Source organism: Anomalospiza imberbis, chromosome Z (assembly GCF_031753505.1).
Source record: "Anomalospiza imberbis isolate Cuckoo-Finch-1a 21T00152 chromosome Z, ASM3175350v1, whole genome shotgun sequence".
NCBI lineage: Eukaryota > Metazoa > Chordata > Aves > Passeriformes > Viduidae > Anomalospiza > Anomalospiza imberbis.
This window is the reverse complement of record NC_089721.1, coordinates 46,760,232-46,779,831: the sequence shown is the minus strand read 5'-3', so window position 1 is coordinate 46,779,831 and position 19,600 is coordinate 46,760,232. Positions and strand designations below refer to the sequence as shown.

At 34.4% G+C, this 19,600-nt stretch overlaps 1 protein-coding gene across 9 annotated transcripts in view; it reads right to left on the bottom strand.

Annotated features, from left to right (window-relative positions):
* Positions 1-19,600, bottom strand: part of TMEM161B (transmembrane protein 161B) — a 46,151-nt gene that overhangs the window by 11,284 nt on the left and 15,267 nt on the right. For 5 of the 9 annotated variants that reach the window (XM_068176442.1, XM_068176443.1, XM_068176448.1 and 2 more), the window contains exons 4-11: positions 18,601-18,698; positions 16,751-16,907; positions 11,532-11,683; positions 10,956-11,016; positions 9,072-9,212; positions 5,888-6,001; positions 4,625-4,799; positions 2,386-2,482 (exon numbers count right to left, since the gene is read on the bottom strand). In XM_068176442.1, the coding sequence (XP_068032543.1) occupies positions 2,386-2,482; positions 4,625-4,799; positions 5,888-6,001; positions 9,072-9,212; positions 10,956-11,016; positions 11,532-11,683; positions 16,751-16,907; positions 18,601-18,698 (995 nt within the window). Of the gene's footprint in view, positions 1-241; positions 1,422-2,385; positions 2,483-4,624; positions 4,800-5,887; positions 6,002-9,071; positions 9,213-10,955; positions 11,017-11,531; positions 11,684-16,750; positions 16,908-18,600; positions 18,699-19,600 lie in introns of those variants that run through there. The other 4 variants (XM_068176444.1, XM_068176440.1, XM_068176441.1 and 1 more) reach the window with 3 other exon arrangements.

Here is a 19,600-nt window from a genome sequence, read left to right as displayed (position 1 = left end):
TGTAAGTTCTTTAGTATAGCTAAGTACCTCTAAAGAGGAACAAAAACCAAATAGCCCTTTCAACTGAACACCAAAAAAAAAAAAAGGAAAGAAAAAAAAGAAAAAAAAAAGAAAAATTTAGAAGTTTCATTTCAAAAGGGAATCTTGAAATTACTAGATACACATACACCCCTCTCCCACAGAGCTGTAAGATACATTCAGGAATTTAAAATAAAGATTCCGTATTTCATACCTTCATATATATTATATATTTGATATATAATATATATGTACATTACACATATACATACACTATCAGTCAGCAGGATTAAACTGTTTTGTTTTGAAATGTTTGACTGGTGCCACTAATTGTTTTCTATTCTTTTGTAAATTCAATGGAATTTATCTACTACCTCAAAAGAAGAAATTTAAAAGATCCAGACGCAATGTGTGGATCAATACTAGCACCAATACAGATGGCCATTACTTCAAAATGACTGCAGGGACTGAAATAATATATTTGTTATAACTCTCTACTTACTGCACAAGCACTCCTACAAAATATGTAGGCAGCAATACCTGTCAGGTACATACATCTACTCCTGTTAAATTTATATTTTATACAACTTTCCTTACTGTAATATACAGTATCTCTTTTGTCCTGTTGGATTTTTTAATTTTCCAAGGAGAAAAGTGATCAACAGCTATCCAACAGAATTTTTTTTAATCCCCTCTCTCTCTCCTTTCACTTGTATGGCTCAGTTTCAAGACTTAATCGATAGGCAGCCACCATCACTATGTCCAGTACTTTTTGAATGCAGTTCTGTCAGTGACTGTTTATGCTTAAAAAACAAATTTTTGAGTTTGGCTTGCTGTTTATGGAAACGAAGATACTCAGAGGTCACATCTTTTCAGCATGCTTACCACCATCTACAACACAATAATATCAGTCAGTCCCGGGACTGTAACTGAATTAGTTACCTACCATTTGGGTAACAAAAATATCAAACCCAGTTGCAATTTTAAACATTTTAAGATTATTCACCCTGAGAACACCAAGGAAGTGTTTAAAAATAATTGTGATATGTTGTCTCTTCACATATATAGTTTTCTTTTCTCTTCATCTAGACTCTGACCTCACACTTGTTCTGTCAGTTGACTTGTTCATGCCACAGTCAGGTATTGGTGATAGAAGAGCCCAAAAAGGCTTGTAGAAAAAAGGCAAGCAGCAATCCACCAAGTGAGGAAAGACAGGAGTCCCCGGAACAGGAGAGGAGTGAAAATATTCTTTAGGCTTCCCAGAGCCATTGTTATTTGTACTACAGTTACTTTCATCTTTCCATCAGCAGGTGGAGACTCAGAATACACAGAATTGGGAAGCAGACTGTTTTCTACTGGAGTGTCAGAATTCAATCCTGGGTAGATGCCCCAAGAATAATTACCTGTTAAAAATAAACAAGCAACAGATTTTTGTAGAATTAAATTTAGGTTCTGTTAATTCAATCACTCTACAGTCTTTGATATATTTTTAATACACACACACAAAATGTTATATTTTTATAACTTAATAAATCGAAACTATACTCATCTGCATGACTTCCTGCTCATACCTGTAAGCTACTGGGGTAGGATTCATCTTGTATTTTGACATCCCAGAATCTACTTGTGATATAGCTGCCTTGAGACCTCTGTATGTCCTGGGTATGATTCATCTTACCAGACGGAGAAGTCTATTCCAAGGCAGGATGAATCACAACCTACTAAAGCCTATCTCTATCTATTGCTTTTTTGCAAAAAGAATGACACAACTGCATGGCAGGCTATGAAACACTTGTCTCACAAGAAAGAAGGAAAAGAAGTAAAAGAAGGAAATGAAAAGAAGGAAAAGAAGAGAAGAAAAGGGGGAAGGGGGAAGGGGGAAGGGGGAAGGGGGAAGGGGGAAGGGATAAAAGAAAGAAAGAAACCCCAAACCAGAGCTACTTCAGATCTCCCAGTAACTACACAAACCCCCTCTCTCACAATTTCCATTCTAAAATCCTACTAATGATAAAAAAGCTGAAAAAAATAATTTATGAAATGTGCATGAAGTTAAATCAATCACACTTTATACAGTTCACTTTTAAAATACTTCTAAAAAGATAAATATTTCAACAGAAGTAAGCAGTTTAATTGGTTGCATTACACAGTTTCTCAGAAATAAAACAAATCAGCATGTAATTGGAAGATATCAAAAGCAGCAAGAGAAATAACTACTTGAAAGCCACATATGTATGTTTTAAAGTATAGGAAACTACAAAGTGTTTTTGTATGGTAAGTACCCATGAATTCTAATTCTCTTTAGTGAGGTGAAAATAGAAAAGCCCTGTGTAGAACAGAATAAACTACTGTTGATCTAATTTTGCCTACCTAGTGTTTTCAAGAGCAGAGTTGTGTGAAGAAGCATTACCAATGGTGCAACATACTGCAGTGCAATTACACAGAGATAATAGAATACCCGAGCCACCTAGAAAAATGAAAGAGTATAAGTTCATGATTCCTGGTTGATCAAAGCACACCTTTATGAATATGTCTAGAAAAAACAATTTATTAAAAAAACCTAGTACTTATGCATTAGAGCTGTTTTAAGAATTTTCTAGTAACTCTTGGCACGTGACATATTGTCCTCAAAAGACCTAATGAAGAAATTCCCATCATTAATTCTATTTTCAGGACATTTACAAATCTGTGAGGAAGGGCTGAAAGAAAATAATTAAAAGCATCAATTTTGTTAAAAAAAACAGAATCAATTTTCCTTCTGCAAACTGTATGCCATCATTCAATGACTCCTACTTTAATACAGCAGAAACAAAAATAAATGGATATGTTTAATTTTTCAAGTTCCCAGTCATTTACAAACTAAATCCTATTTCAAAAATGAAGTAGTAGTTACAGTCCAAAGCCCTATAAAAAGTAAATGAAAGCTTTATTAATATTACAGTCCTTTTTAAAAAGTGAGATATTTTTAAGATTTCCAGCAGGAAAACATTTGTATTTTAAAAGCAATGATAAGCTGAGTTTTCATTAGATCCATTAGATCATGGATCCATTAGATCCATTAGATCCATTAGATCATTAGATCCATTAGATTCATTAGATCATTTTATTAGATCGATAACAGCATTTTAAATGGCCTTTATTTCAGTCAGACACTATGGTTCATCAAAGTCCATTTAGATATATCCCTCCCCCTGCTCTCCCATAGGTTCCATTTTTCTCAAGACAGTAACATTACATCTTTTTATAAGCTAATGACCTAAAAGATTAAACCAAATAAAGATGGAAAAAAGTGATAAAATCAACTGCAAGCAAGCAGTGAAATAAAACTACTCGGGTTTTATAAAAGAATAGAATTCAGGTTGGCAAAAATGATGAAGGTAGACATGACAGTTTTGGGAATACCTCTCAAGCCTCAAAGGGCTTCTTAACAAGCCTGCATCAAAACACTAACATGTGAGAAAGAAAAAGTAGTAAGACACTGACGGAAGAAAAAGCATGAGACAAAAAAATTGTCAAAAAATTGATGGAATATGACAAAAATAACAAATTCAAAAGGAATGAACAATGTAGAATGACAGACAGGAAAGAATTCACTAGCAAAAGTTCCTAAAAATGGTAAAGCAGATATGACTAGTAAAACAAGACAAGACCACATCTAGTGACTATGGCCTTCTCAAAGAGAATATATGAAGATACTGAAGAAAGGGATATAAGAAATGCCACATGGAGAAGACATTAGTATTTTACAGACAGGAATAAAATTCCCAGTATTAAAATTGCACATTTATAGCAAGTGGCACAGTACCATCCTAACCAGCTACTACTACATATATTTCCCAATTTATTTTCTGGAGCAAATTCCTAGCCACTTTGTTTTTAAATAAGTATTGCACAGTTCACTTACGACCTTCAGACACTTAGTGTAACTACACATAGTAATGACAATCCTAGGAGAGAAGTCTTTGTCTTACGGCATGCTTCAAATATTCCTCCTGCAATAGACCCCAATTCAGCAGGATCATTAGACAGCACTATCATAAAACACTAGAAATTTAAGTTTATTTTGCAGACAACACACAACAGGCATTCTACTCATCCATTTGTTCAAGGTATGCTTTACTACTTTTCTTAAAAAGAAATCCTCAGAAATTTTACCTTGTCCACAATATGATAGGCAATTAGCTAGGCTGGTGCACTTCTAAGTGGTCTGACAGAATTAAACATCTGTCATTTTATTCCACAATGTCATAAACTTTCCCTCAACTTAAAAATCATAGTTGGTAATAGTATATTACCCTTCTACAAAAATATCAAAATTCAATTTTTTCTTTCCCATGTTGTAGTTACAGATCACAACTCATTGAAAGGGCTCTTTTATAACAACTTCCAAATAACCAAGGACAAACTATCTGCATAACACAGATGATACATCTCTCCATATTTTGGTTTGCAGAATTTCTCTGTAAAGATGCTATTTTTATAGGAAATATTGCCTAGAAAGCTTAATTCAGATTTGAGCTCTGCTGCCACAGGAGACAACAAATTGGAAAAAAATAATTTGCACAGTCTAAATACTACAAATATATAATCTCAGTGCCACCACACTTACCATTTTCTGTAAATCAACCATACTTATTCTACCAGCTTCCTTTTTCATCTGATCCACGCTTTTCTGGGCTAAATTCAGATAGGCCTGTAAATGATGACGCATCATAGCCAACCGTAAAGCACACAACAGGATTATAATCCACAATCTGACAGTATCAAATGTATCTTCTGACATTCTGTGGATAATAAAAAAAGATTAATGCTATTTTCCAAAGACCATTTACTGCTACAGTTATTTGTTTGTATCATCTGTAAAGTAATCTTGAGGCAAATTGTCAAAAGTAGTTAACACACAAACTACAGTTATGACGTTCACATGCAAGTAATATTTGCTTTTGCCTTTTATTTCTCTTTCCTACTACTTCTCAGTAGCCCTGCAGCATAGATCCAAATTCGTATTCATTTGTCTGTAAACAAGAGCAGTTCTTAAATGCCTAAATTCTGAGTAATGAAGGCAGGACACTGAAAACCAAGGTTGCTCAGATAATTACAGGTTTTCAGACACACAGGACTAGACAATAAATAGTACTAGATTGTAAATGGGTTTTTAAGTTGCCTGAGATACCCAGTAATAGCTCAATCCTCACTTTAAGATGAACTGAGGAACAGAAGATATACAAAATATATATATCTGTTGTGTTTTATGTAACAGCTCAATGGTTACAGGATCACTTTAGAAGCTTATCTCACCTCTAAAAAGCAAGAAATGTATTAGCCCACTGTTTGAAGTCTATTTTGAATTAGCAAGTTTAATTGTGACAATGACAATCAACTATACTTACACATTATTTCAGATACCACTCTTCCTGGAAACTCTTTCCCTTTTTATATTTTAAATATTTTACCTATCATTTCAATACCACTTAATCAGTATGTAAATATTAAGACAAACCTCCTAGCTTAGTTCTCATGCCAACGTATCTCGACTGTTTTCACTGAAACCACTTCTCTCCTACACCAATATGCAAGACACAAGGTTCCAGCAGGTAGTGAGGTGGTATTCCACCCCTACAAAATACAATGCATTACTGCCATGGAGATGTCAAGAGATGGCAGTTTTTTGGGAACCACCACCTTAACACTCAATATTCTGCAACTTATTATTTTGAAATAACAGAAGCTTCTTATAATTCAGCTGCATCTTCCACAATACCACTGACAGCAGATGCTGTTAAAGTCTTTCATGTTTCTTCAACTTTCAAAGAGCTCTAAGACAATGTTTTGTTCTCAATACCCCAGAAAGAACTTTTAAAGGAAATCTTACAAAGGAATGCTCTCTTTGCCCAAAGGTGGGCTCATAATGTAGTCCTTAGTGATTGGTTTTACCCAGAGTAGAACCATAAATAAAGGTGCCAAGAAGTTTATATGCAGCAATGTTCTGAAAAAAGAAAAAAACAGGGAACTTCATAAACAAAAACAATGACCATAGTGTTGAAAGTATATACAGATTCAAAAGGAGAAATACTAACTTTAAAATAGTTGGGAGAAAGATAAATAAGAAAATTTCTTCCCTCTTTTATAGGTATGGCTTACATTTCAACAAAATGGTAACATTACATATTATGAAATCACACTGAATTTTGGCTTTAAAAGGAACAGGAGAAACAGTTGTCAGAGGTCAGATCACACAGTGTAATGAAGCATTTTATTTGGAAACCCTGATTAAATTAAACTTGGTACTTCTATTAAATTAAAGATACTCAGACTAAAAAAAAAATACTGTATGAAACTACACAACAAAAATAAAAGTAGCACTCTTTAGTAATCTTTGAGTACAAACCAGCAGAATTTAAAAAGGGGATATAGTTTTTGGAGTTCTCCCTGACATTAATATCCTTCTTTATTTCTAAACTTCTAAATTTTCTTCTCTATTTCTAAACCCATTTTCCCAATCATTTTTCATTACCAAAATGAAGTGAGAACAGTTGAAGGGATTGGGTTGTTTCGTTAGTGCAGTATTTCTTCACTACGAGAATCAGGTTTGTCTCCACCTTCACTACAGTGCTTTTACACTATAGAAAAAATTACGTAATCAAGAATTGCTCTAAAGAACACAAGACCTTCTTGATTGCAAACTATCAAGCTTCCTAAAACCACTAACATGTTTGCACATTACAGTATCTGTCATCACACACAAATTTAAATCTTTGGTTTCAGATGAAGAAATAAACCCTGCTAGCTATTAAGTGACGCTAGGGAATGCACCAGCACTGAGGATCAGTCCAAAGAACTTAATTAGACTGTGAAAGCCTTTTACTTGAGCTTCTACTTATTTAGGAGATCCTACTGAGTTAATGGACTGGAGTAATGGACTGGAATGTGCCAAAGGGTAGTGGGAATCTCTATTTTTTGTAGTTGTTTTTGTTTTCTTTTTTTTTTTTTTTTAATGGAACAAGCAGGAAGGCCGAAATACTCTTTGCAGGCTCTGGCAAAGGAGGAAATGTGTATGAAAATTGTACAACTTTGCTAAGAAGACTCCAAATATATGCAGGGAAGGAAAATACTGCCAAAGAAAAAAAAATCAAACCCTTTCTCAAAACCGAAAGGGCCACCAGATGATTTTTATTGTTTACCCAAAACCAATGAACTTACTCCCTACACTCATAAAAGAATCACACTAATCATTTTGAACATATTAGTGAAGTGGTACTTGATCATTAACCTTTAAGTTTTGGGGCTTTTTTTGATCAGTGTTCCCTGCAAGTTAAGTGTTCCATTTCATTAAGGAACAGATTTGGCTTTTTTGGGTTGTTTAGTTTTGGTTCTTTTGTTGGGTTTTAAGGGAGATTTGTGCCTTTTTTGGGCAGCTTAATGGATGTGGGGGCTTTTGGTTTGATTACGTTTTTTTTTTTTTTTTTTTTTTTGGTTTTTATTGGTTATGTATTTTGTTTAGTTGGTGGGCTTTTTCTTTGTAGTTGTTTTGGGTGGGGTTTTTTGGGTATGTATTTGACTGCAGAGATAGAAATTGTTTTAGCACCCAACTTTCTATCAGTGACAAGTCATCCTCATTACAATCTCCCCTTTAGTCACTGTCAAACAAGTGTAGTCAATAACATTGACAAAAATGCATCAGCAAGGACAAGCTATGTTGTTCAGGTTTATTAGAACCTATCACTTGACAAATATTCTTTAGGCTTTACCTAATTATATGGATACCATATCAAGTTTTAATCCATTTAATGTAATTTTCACATTGTTCCAGTTGAATAGTCAAAGTATTGGTAGACTTTCAAAAATAACTTGGTGGTGTTGAACAAAGTTATCTTCAACAACCAGTTCCAATATCGTCTAAAGAAGCTAGAGAAGTTTTAATTTTCACAACCATACTTCAGTGGATATTAACTGCCCTTTACATCTTGATTAATACATTTTTGTTTCTAAGAGTTTATATTTCTCCCTAGGATGTCATGTCCTTTGATCAAGGAAGATGCTGGAATACTTACAGAAAAGACACAAAGAATTTTAAAATATTGAGAGCCATAGCAATTAAGAACTATGTAGTTTATCTGTCTGGAAAGAACAGATTAGGAAGTGACTCAGTCACAGTCTACACACGGACTTCTGTAACAGCAGATAAAACTCCAGTTTTAAAAATCCAGTAGCTGGCTGCTACATAGACAACTACACTGAGTGCAAGTGTACTTTCTTATAAATTTACCAAGACTGATGGACTCACTTCAAACAGATAAATTTTTATGCTGAGCATTCCTGAAGGGAAAGAAAAAAATGCAGTTTGAACAAAAATTATTTTCCTACTGGAAAACATAGTGGTTCTCTTAGGAAATTTACCAGACTGAGTACCTACACTGCCCTATGCTGCAGAATCTTTCATTATCGTGTATTAAACATCAACAGTCAAGATCTCTGAAAGCCACTTGGAGTTTCACCCTCTCAACCAGAGAATGTTCAAGAGAAATAGTTAAATTGGACAGAACATTTTACTACCAAATGGAAGGATGGCTGAAAATTAAAATATTCCTTTAAATTGGTATTAACATATGACCCGAATTAAATATTCTGGGTAATTTTTGAATTTTATCCTATGCTAACTTTATTAAAGGAATAATGCCCAGCTGTAAGTGCAGGTGCAAAAAAAAAACAGTCTGTGGTCATATTTTTACTTCCTGAAAGTTACCTTAACTTCTGGAAAGACATGATGGGGGAAAGAAAGCTGGACACAGAGACATTCATGGTGGAGCTCTTGCAGGAGGAAAGGAAAGCTCCTTTAATTGGGACTCTTATTTACAAGGCAAAGAGTGTAACAGACTGGCAGAGCACAGGTTGAGCAGAAAGTGGCAGGTGGCAAATCTGCTCAAGATACAAAAAGCAGGCAGCAACAGAAGTCTTAAGTCACTACCTTCTTGTTGGAATAGTTTGCTTAGTTTATTTTTAGATATAAAAGATTTAAGACTGAGTAGCATACACCTATTTGCATATATTTGTCTTACTGTGTTATTTTTTCTGTTGCTAAATTCAGAGCATCCAGATGCATTTGAGCCAGTCGCAAGCCAGGGAATGTCAAAAAAGCACCAATAAGTGAACACAGAACAGCCAGGAACAATTTGAAGGTTAGTTTAGACACAGGACCCCTAAAAGAAAAGAAAGGAAATAAGCATTTTCTTGGGGAGTAAGATGGGGGAGCAGGGAGTTATCAGAGAATACTTTCAACCCAACAGTATCTAACATTAAATAAAAGAAGCCAACAGTATTCCATTGGCTTCCTCCAAAATACTAGCATTATTAAAAACCAATCAGAAATTAAAATTTAAAAAAAATACTTTCAAAACCAAACCAAGTCATCTATTTATTTCATAGAAAAACAGAAAACCTGATTTACTGACTGTGAAATGTTAATTTGTTAGTAGAGAAGAAAAAAAAAAGAATAATTTTATATTGTAATTAGCAACAAATTATATAACAGAAAACAGAAATAGCTAAAATAGAATGAATTTAAAGATTGTGTTTTTAAGAGGAACAGACGTCTCATAAGTTTAACTGCTCAAAGACAAAATGGATACTTTATTCTACCATAATCTATTAAAAATCTCTATCAAACTGCTATTACTGCAGCTTTTCAAAGACTTATCTGAAATGTACATGTGGTCATTAACATGTCTCTTCCAAGTGATTAGTATTGTATTTAAGAAAAGCTATGGGAAAAGTATCCAGGATCAAAAAAATCACAGAATTAATTACATAATTAACAAATGAAGGTTTACACAAAGAAAAAAAGAGAACAAAACACTCAAACAATAAAAATATCACCGTTTACATTAGTGAAATGCAACTAACAGATCAAAGCAGAACAAAACCAAATCTAGTGATTCATATGAGTTTCAGATTCTTTCTTAATCTATGTCACCTAAACTATCAAGAGACACCATCATTAACTCAGGTGCTGCTAAAAAAGGCAAAGCACTGCAATAATTTATAACTAAACAAACACTTAACATGAAAATGAATACAGAAGGTAGTGACTTTGCAATAGCTTAGAAAAGCAGATTAAAGAAAGGCTAAGAAACACATGGGATTCAGTTAATGGTTTCCCATGAGTTTATTCATAAATTACAGTAATCTAGTTTGAGGAAACTTCTGTTCCTCAAAAATAAAGATATGCCATGGCTTCTGCATGATACCTTGAGACCTATCAAGCAAGAAATTCAGTGTTGTGCTTAAATGGTCCCTTAAATTTGTTGTGATTAAACGGTCTCTAAAATTTAGCACACATGTATAAAGAATCCATTTCACAATATACAATGGCTGCCCATGACAGTGTTTGTGTATTTATGTAACATCACAAGCTATGGCATGCTCCTTCAAGAGTCTATATGAGGCTTGGATGTCCTGTAGCAAGCAGATGTTTTTGCATGATAAGAACACAGCTACAACCTGAAAACAGGACTGAACAACACAATTTATTCCTAATGCAAAATTTAACACAAACTCCATCTTGTAGCTTTTGCGCACTCATCCTTTTGCATGCCACAGGAATGACAAAAAATACTTCTCTATTTAAATAATCCTTGCTGAAGGGAAATACTGTGAAAAAAGTGTTTACAGTTTTGAACTATATTTTTTGAACTACAATCAAAATGTCAGAAAGTATCTCCATATTAAAATGAAAACTTTAATGCAACTTCAGTTGCTTGTGGGTACTTTCAGATCTTTTCATTAAACTATTTAAACTGTTGTAGGGATTATAACCGTGTACAAAAGCAAAACATGCAAGACATAGGTTTGCTAAGAAAATCTAAAAGGTTCATAAATTCACATATAAGTAGACAAGTTATAAATTCACATATAAACAGACAAGTGTATTTCCACAAACTTACTGGGATTCCAAACCTTGTTTTTCAAGAAACTGCATAGCACTTTCTGAGAAATTCGAGAATCCTGCAGGGACACATATATTTATTTTATTACAGTACAAATGAAGAATTCCTTTTGTGAAATAAAATGCTGGGTAACAAGTAATCTTTTAAACAATTTTTCATATGTCTAGCAGAGCTCTTTCATGTGGTAATTAATTGGCCACAATACAGTAAAACTTGATTAACAACGTCTGTAATATTTGGACACTTGGGGAAGATGAAAAAAGATAACTTTTTTAATTCTTTTCCAGTAAGGGAGCTACACTTTACTATGAATGTCGTAAAGGGCTAAAGCTGTAACTGGAAGGCAAATACAATTAACAAAACAAACAAGCTAGGCAAAAATTAAACTATTTAAGAGAATAGCAGGAAAATGTACAGGATATTATTCAGAATCTTCATTCCAAAGCAAATTTTCTTAGAAGGATATAACTTACACCATTCATTTTAACACAGATTTTCTCAAAAACTCTGGACATCATTTTTTCTGACCATGCAATCACTACAGCTGTTTCAAACACTAAAGAAAGGAGTTACCTGATTCCAATCCAAACTCTAGATAGTTTTCTGTCACAATGAGAATTGCCATTGCTTTCACAAAGAAGAAAAAACCAAAGGTGACACAGACTGATCTTTCACCTCCATCCTCAACTTTGAAATAGTGGGTAGTCAATGAAAACAATACTTTACTACAAAATAAAAAAGTCAAGGAAAATTAAGTTTGTAAAATAACTATAACTAAGAATTATAATCTTGTATTCTGGTCATCTACAGGGTTGTTCTACGATGTGCATTTATTTCTTTTGAAGGTTGTATGTGTTCAGCCAATTTCAGGTTAAATTACAGAACACATTAAATCAAATAATCACAAAATACATAGCCAGGAGTACTCTGGAGTAGAGTTTTGATCTAGGCTTACTTACAGTAAAAAAGAAGACACATGAAAAGATGAACTTGTATTTCTCTCCTTTAAGATAGAATCATTTTGTTTGGAAAATACTTTAAAGATCAACTCCAACCATCAACCTAACACAAATAAGTTCACCACTAAGCCATTTCCTCAAGCACTTCAACTATGCACACATTTGAGATTTTTAGCTCAAAGAGTGTTAAGACAACAGCACACTGAGTCATATCTAGGAAAGAAAAATCTATCCCATGTTCACCTTGGAAAAACAGTCAGTCTTAAAACCCCTCTATGATCTCATATGATATATCAAATCCTTTTATCTAGCCCCACTGCCACAAAGAGAAACATTTAAGACATCACCTGCTCTGTTATCAGGTGTTTTTAAAATATTTATTAAGTATTCTTTTTTTACACATTTCTAAATCAGTTCTGAAGTGTAACAGATTAGGAAAAACTTTTCATGATATACAGCCGACTCTTATTACTAAGAACTGCAGCTCATTATGACTTAAATGGTAGGCAATAGCCAGTCCAGATTTAAATGAAGTATTTGGAGATAACTGCAGGCATTACCTGATTTGAAAAAAATACAGAAAAAAAGGATAAAAATAAAATATTTTAAGTGCAATTTGTACCACTTTTTTTCCTCCACTGGGCAATAATGCAGTTGTATTTGCCTATTTCTAATACTGAAAGAATTTTAATATGCAGAGTACATGAAAACATTTTTGGAGGTATCTATTCAGTAAAACATTTGAACAGTCATCAGTTTCTCAAGAAATGATGATTATGCTTCCACAGGCAGCACATATTTAACATACACACTGCTGAATTTCATGTATATGCAGAGAGATTCTAATATGCACAATGTGGTCTAAGGACAGCATCTAGTAATTCTAATCTCATATAGTAATCACCTTCAGACCCCTCTATACTTTACAGAAAGAACTGATACATCAAAAGGAAGACTTAACTTATCCCAAGTAGAAGTACATAATAGATCATACAGACTGTGTTCCGGACTTTGTTTCTCTAATAATACATGCTTAAGCCAAGGCTCTTTTTACAGCTAGGGACATTAACCACAAATTAAAAATATCCTGAAGTTATACAAAGGACATAATAAGTTTGTGATCAACAAACCTAATATAATCTATCATCAGATTTATGACCCCCTAGATACTTCATGACTTCAAGTATGGATTGTGCCTGAAGGATTTGGAAAATTCAAGAAGGAAAAAGAAAGCACACTAACAATAAATTACAACTATAGTGCAGATTCAGAACTCAATAAATAGAACCATGATTATGCAAACTACACATGACTGAAACCCTCTGTTAGTTAAATAATCACCACTGCTTCTATTTTTGGGTTGGAGAAGATTAGAGCATTATGGCTTGCTTCATCACTTCCTTCCATTGCAAGACCTAATATTCAGGATCTACTGAAAGAATAATTTGGGAGTATTTAGTGATAAGTTAATAGAATGTCTGCACCAGGTCCCTCTTTCATTCAGTTTTTTTTTTTTGGCCACAAGAAGCATTATAGTTTTGTTTTTTAAACTGCTGCGATTATGGAATTCTTGAATTTTATAGTTCATATGTTGAAGTGAAAAAGATCCATCTTCTGTTCCTACTAAAACACATGATAACTGTGAACTCACAGAAGCAGAGAGCATTCTGGGTTGGATGGGACCGATAGGATCATACAACTCCTGGGCTTGCACAGCACCATCCCCAAGAATCACACCATGTGCCTCACACCACTGTCCAAATGCTTCTTGAACTCTGTCAGGCTTGGTGCTGTAAGCACTTCCCTAGAGAGCCTGTTCCAGTGACCAACCAACCTCTATGTGAAAACTTTCTCCTAATATTCAATCTAAGCCTCCCCTGACTTAACTTCAGGCCATTTATTCGAGTCCTGTCACTGGGCACCACAGAGAAGAGATCAGTGTCTGCCCCTCCTCTTCCCTCACAAGGAAGCTGTAGACTGCAATGAGTCTCCTCCAAGCTGAACAGGCCAAGTGACCTCAGCCACTTCTCATACAGCTTCCTCTCCTTCATCATCCTCATGGCTTATTTAGACACCCTCTAACAGCTGAATGTCTTAGTGCAGGACAATACCCTCCCTTGCCTGGCTGGCCGTGCCGGGCCAGTTTGCCCTCCTGGCTGCCAGGGCACTGCTGACTCATACTCAACTTTCCGTCAAGCAGCAGCACCAGGTCCTTTTCCGTGCCACTACTTCCTAGACTCCTGTTTCCTGGTCTGCCCATACAACCAGGGTTGCCCCATCCCAGGCGCAGAATCCAGCACTTTCCCTCGTTGAACTTAGAATAGTTGGTGATTGTCCATATTTCTTTGGGTTTGAATCTGTCAAGGTTGCTCTGCAGGGTCATCCTGTCTTCAAGGGAGTCAACAGCTCCTCCAGTTTTCATCATCTGCAAACTTGCCTTGTATCCTTAGTACAACTTTTCACCTCTCAACACACTGGCATGAAACAGAAGAAACACTTGTCAACAAAACACAAAATTGCTCCATATTTAACTTTGACATATCATGTTGACTGCTTTCCATGAAAAATATGTAGGCAACCAATTTTTTCTGAATCTTCCATTATCATAGAATCATTTCTGGTCTTGACAATATTGAGTTAGTGAGTAGTTGAGTAAGTTTTAAGTATTCTCTGCATCCAAAAGCCTGATGTCACAACACAGGAATGAACCTCTTCTGAAATCTCATCTAACTAGGTTCCAGTGACTACAGGAATTGTTACCAATACCCTCTGTATTGTACCTCCTTCACCCAAAAAACTGTAATGCCTTGAGTAAGTTATGCAATCATATTTATGGAGATGTTAAGGCTAATATAAGGTTTAGACTGTGCTTCCTAGTACTGCATCCTTCTACATTGCTACTAATTCCTCATACAGGTATTAAGCACAGACTAACAGCTAATTGCACATTCACACTACTGAAACAAAAATCTTGCACTGACAGGCAACTTAAATATTTTTGAATATTTGGTCATCTGAATTGATGGCCAAATGAAAGCAGTGATAGAACAGGGTACAAAACCATGGTAAGAAAGTGTTACTGCAGTGGATTTTCCTACAATACATAATTCACAACTCTGTTTCACCTAGAATTGCAATTACTATAGTGTTGTTTAAAATGACTACTACTGAGATACAAGAGATGAAGCAAACAGGCCACTGTCACCAATAAATCTAAGAGTACATTGTGGATTTTGTATAAGAAGATTTTTTTCCATTACTTCTATTAAATTCCCCCACATCCTTAAAAATCCTAGTGAAAGATGTTGGCTTCAGATTTTTGAAACAGTAGCCACCTCTTTCTCCTTCTTTCTGCAAAGACTAAACTAAAAGTCCCAACCTCACACCAAAAAAATAAAACAAAGGATGTGCAGTAACAATTATACATTACCTATACTATAGCTATAATACAATTAGAAGGTGCCCAAGAGCCAGAAACTGATTTTCTTCTCAGAGTAGACTAGAAAAACTACCTTTTGGACCGTGGATCCGTTCACTGACATGTCTACAGGGAAATACCTGATCTGGAAGCATGCTACTGACATTCTTTTTTCCAAATGTGAGTTGACTTTCCTCTTCTAGCAAGTTTTAATACATTACAAGGAAAAAATTCTGGAGAAATTCTATGATTTATGCTTCAGTCTACTTAGAAAAGAACTCCTGTCCATACTATAAAGGCAGCACACATTTTGATAACTGGGTGGAGGACAAGGACAGGCAAGCATGAAGCATATTCAGAACTCTTTAGCCAAATGTAACCAAACATTAGAGTTCAAGGTTTTACATAACACCACCAGCTACTGCTGATATTACAAACCAGCTGAACAAACCACAACACATTAAGAATCTCTAAAGCTAACATTTATATAGAGGAAACAATTTTGAATATTCAAGAGTAACTTAGCACTTTATCTGTTCTCAGCTGCTGAAGGAGCAGAGGAGCTGTAGCAATTCACTTTCCAGTTCACCTATCTATAATCTGCTCTCTTAAAAGCCCTTATTCCATTCCACTGCTTTATCTCCGATCATATCTTTAAACTGCATCTTTCCTACCTAAAGCATGTGTCTGGATTCATATGTGGTTAATTACCATGCAAGCATCTATGTCTGATACTGCCTTCTCCAGTAAAAAAATCTTAAAAATTAACTGCCTTCTCCATAATAAAACAAACATTTTATGGTTTGATAATGCCTGTTTCCTAAATACTCCACTTCTGTTTCCCTCAGTTTCAGAGATGAGTTTAGCTTTTCACAGAGCTCAGTTCCTGTAACTGTCTATATACCTTATTTTCTGTAAGAAGACCTTGAATGTGTTTTAAAATAATGCATTAACTCATGTATTTTTGCAATAAACTAGTATACACATCACTGTGCTATTCTGATCAGGAAGCATCAGATTAAACATTGGGAAAAAAAGTACACTAAATTTCCAAACTTCTTCAAAAGCTGTACTTTTTGTACACTTAACTATATCTGATTGCCAAATTGAGCAAAATCAAGTTAGTTTAGAACTACTACATACTATAGATGAGCACTAACTATATTTGCATACATATATTTTTCTCCTAAATGGTCTGGTATTAATAGTAGCAAGCTAATGATACCAGCATTTGCAAAGAGCATGTACAGCATATACATTATTCAACAATGGCATTAGCTTACAGGATCCTTTCTCCAAATGCCAAATATTTTTGTATCCCACCCATCAGTGGCATGAAGATTTGTACAAATTGCAGAATGATGTAAACTATTTGGAACAGGGAGTGGGGGATTCAACAAACCAGAAAAGGATACACCGCAAAAGCCAAGACAAGCAGACACCACACTATGCTGATATTCATTTCTTGTGAGGGCTTCATAATGCTGTAATAGGCTTCTGTCACCACATACACAATTGTAGCCGCAACAGTGAAATCCACCAACCACTGATATTCTGGAAAGTAATGCAATGCTGAAAAATATAAGTTTGTGAATGTTAAAGGTATGTTTTAAGGCAGTTACTGATGTATACAGAATGAAGCAGCAAGTAAAAGAGGTTTCCAATTGTGTATTAAGTATATTAAAGTGAAATTTAGGTAGACCAAGATCAACCAAGTGAAATGCAACAATGAAAAAGTTACTCAACAATGCGAACTTCATTCTTTACTTCTGTTATCCAATACTTAATAACTACTCAAATTTATAAGGCTATAAGGTTTTACTATTTTATCACTTCAGCTTTTATACATGAACATTCTAAATCCAAAAAGCATACTTAATTTAGATTTCACAACACAGAGAGTGAACAGTTTTCCAGTTGAGTATGGCTGCAATTCCAGGTAAGACAGCTTGTTTTGACTCTTTGTTAAAGATTGAGATCTCAACTGGCTATCATTTGTTATATTACAAATAAAGAGTTATTTTTATTTTACAAACTCTGCCATCTAAGATACTGATGGTTTGCTCATTGAGATTTTGTTAATACATCCTATAAAGCAATAATCGTTGTGTAAACATCACTGTAAAAATTCCGGTGATCATACTGTGTTGCATGCAGGCCAGATACTATGGAGAGAGTTCACACAGGTGTTGGAAACTGTAAAGAACCATTTGTGAGAACACAAATTGTCTCCCTCAAATACTTTCCCTACATGTACACAATCTGAAAAGCAAGAAAACATTACTGAACTGAGTTAATTGACTCAACTACAGCTACCTGTTGGCAAAGATATGAAATTGGGCAAACTTAAGTACTTCCAAGTCCTACACTTATTTTGAAATAACAATATGGTTAGATTTACAAACAAATTGCATATATTACTTTTCAAACACAGTCAAACCCTATCTTGTATCACTCAGGCTGATAATTACATGACATAATTTCAGGAAAGTAATATTAATTGAAACTTGTGTCTGCTTTATTTATTTACTTCAAAAACGTCATTTCTGTTACACAAATGCTGTCTCCTACAATTTAAGCTGAGAAGTCTCCTGCATAGGAATATACATCCTGTCTTTCTGTATGTATCCATAGTACACATAAATATAGAAATGTAAGTAGAAAGAAAATACGTATCACGTACATACTCATATATGACCTTTCTGTAATAGAATGACTGATTATGATTTAATAATAAAAAATTGCCATCTAAAAATAATAGTACCTTCCAAAACACTTAATGCTGCATATTTCTGTACTGTCACTTGCCATTTTGAAGCATTTTACCTGAATGCTTAAGATGTATGGCTGAAAGGGCTTAGGTTCCAATGCTACAGCACATAGCCTATTTTAGATGAGCAGAAAGTATGACTTGATATCTGCCAATTGTTATTTTCTTGTACAAAGCTAAAAACTCTATTTTGAATAGACAATGATGTAATTCTTTCAGTGTTGTCTCATATTGCTATTGATGCCTGATACAATAGTTGTGCTTTATGCTGGATTTCATCTACTCATTCTTTTCCACAACACTGCTATTTTAAATGTCTCTCAGAACATGAAAAGAGACTTAGCCCTACTACCTGCTTTCCCATTAATGACCAGTTTTGCTTCTATTAGTTCATTGTCTACAAAAAAGATATTTCAGCATTAATTACAAATAAACACTTGATAGAAAGAATCAGGATATATTGGAAATAATGTATTATTGTTTGCATACTCTTACCAATAGTGTCCCTTTCTGTTACAGATTTTGTTTCCAGATGAAGATCAATATCTTTTGGAATGGTTAAGGGTTTGTTTTCAATATGACCATTATATTTTCTGTAAAATAAATACATACATAGTACAAGCATGGGTATGACAAAATAATTTTTTTCAATACAGAATGACATTTCAAATTTTAGAAAAATGCAGATTTTTTTCCAAATACAAATATTTTTATGTCTCTAACTAAAAGCAGTACTTAAAGTTCAAATCTTTGAAAACAACCAGGTATGTCAATGGCTCCCAGCTAAAACTTGACAGACTCTGACAATAATGCCATAGTATGGATTTAAATGGCTTCCAGGTGCTTCAATCTGAGTATGTATTGGGTCAAGATCCAGGGGACAGTATTTATTTCAGCCCACTGATTTTCTCTATTCAGAGCTACACGGTGTTCCCAAGGTCAAAAAAAGAAAAAAAAAATTGCATTAGTCCTTTTTGTCACAACAAGCAGGTATATCACATGAGCTAAACTAACCTAGATCCTTGAAAGGTCCAACCTACTAGCCATCAAGTGAAGGCAATTTAAGGTATCTTTCTAATCTAAAAAGATGTGTATCTAGAACAAAAGGTGCTTTTCATCTGGAGTTCTCAAACAATACTAATATCATGATTTTCACTTCCCTGAAATTAAGTCACACTAGAAGACTTCAAATTAAAAAACCCAGCACACTCTTAAAAGAACATGAACAAAGTTAAAGAATTTGATCTGGTAGAACAGCATTAGTAACTAACATAAAACTTCCTTCTCACACTATTAAAAAAATCATTAAAGGAGATCAGAAGATGTTTTGTTAGATTTAAAAAATCATACCTAAAACTTAAAAACCTCTAAAAGGCTAGAAGAAAACAAAAAACAGCCACATTTTAGAATACCACCTCTGAAAATAGAAAAGGAGAGGTAGATTTTCCATAGGAAAACAAATTATTGCGATATAAGCATTAAAAAGAAATCAAAT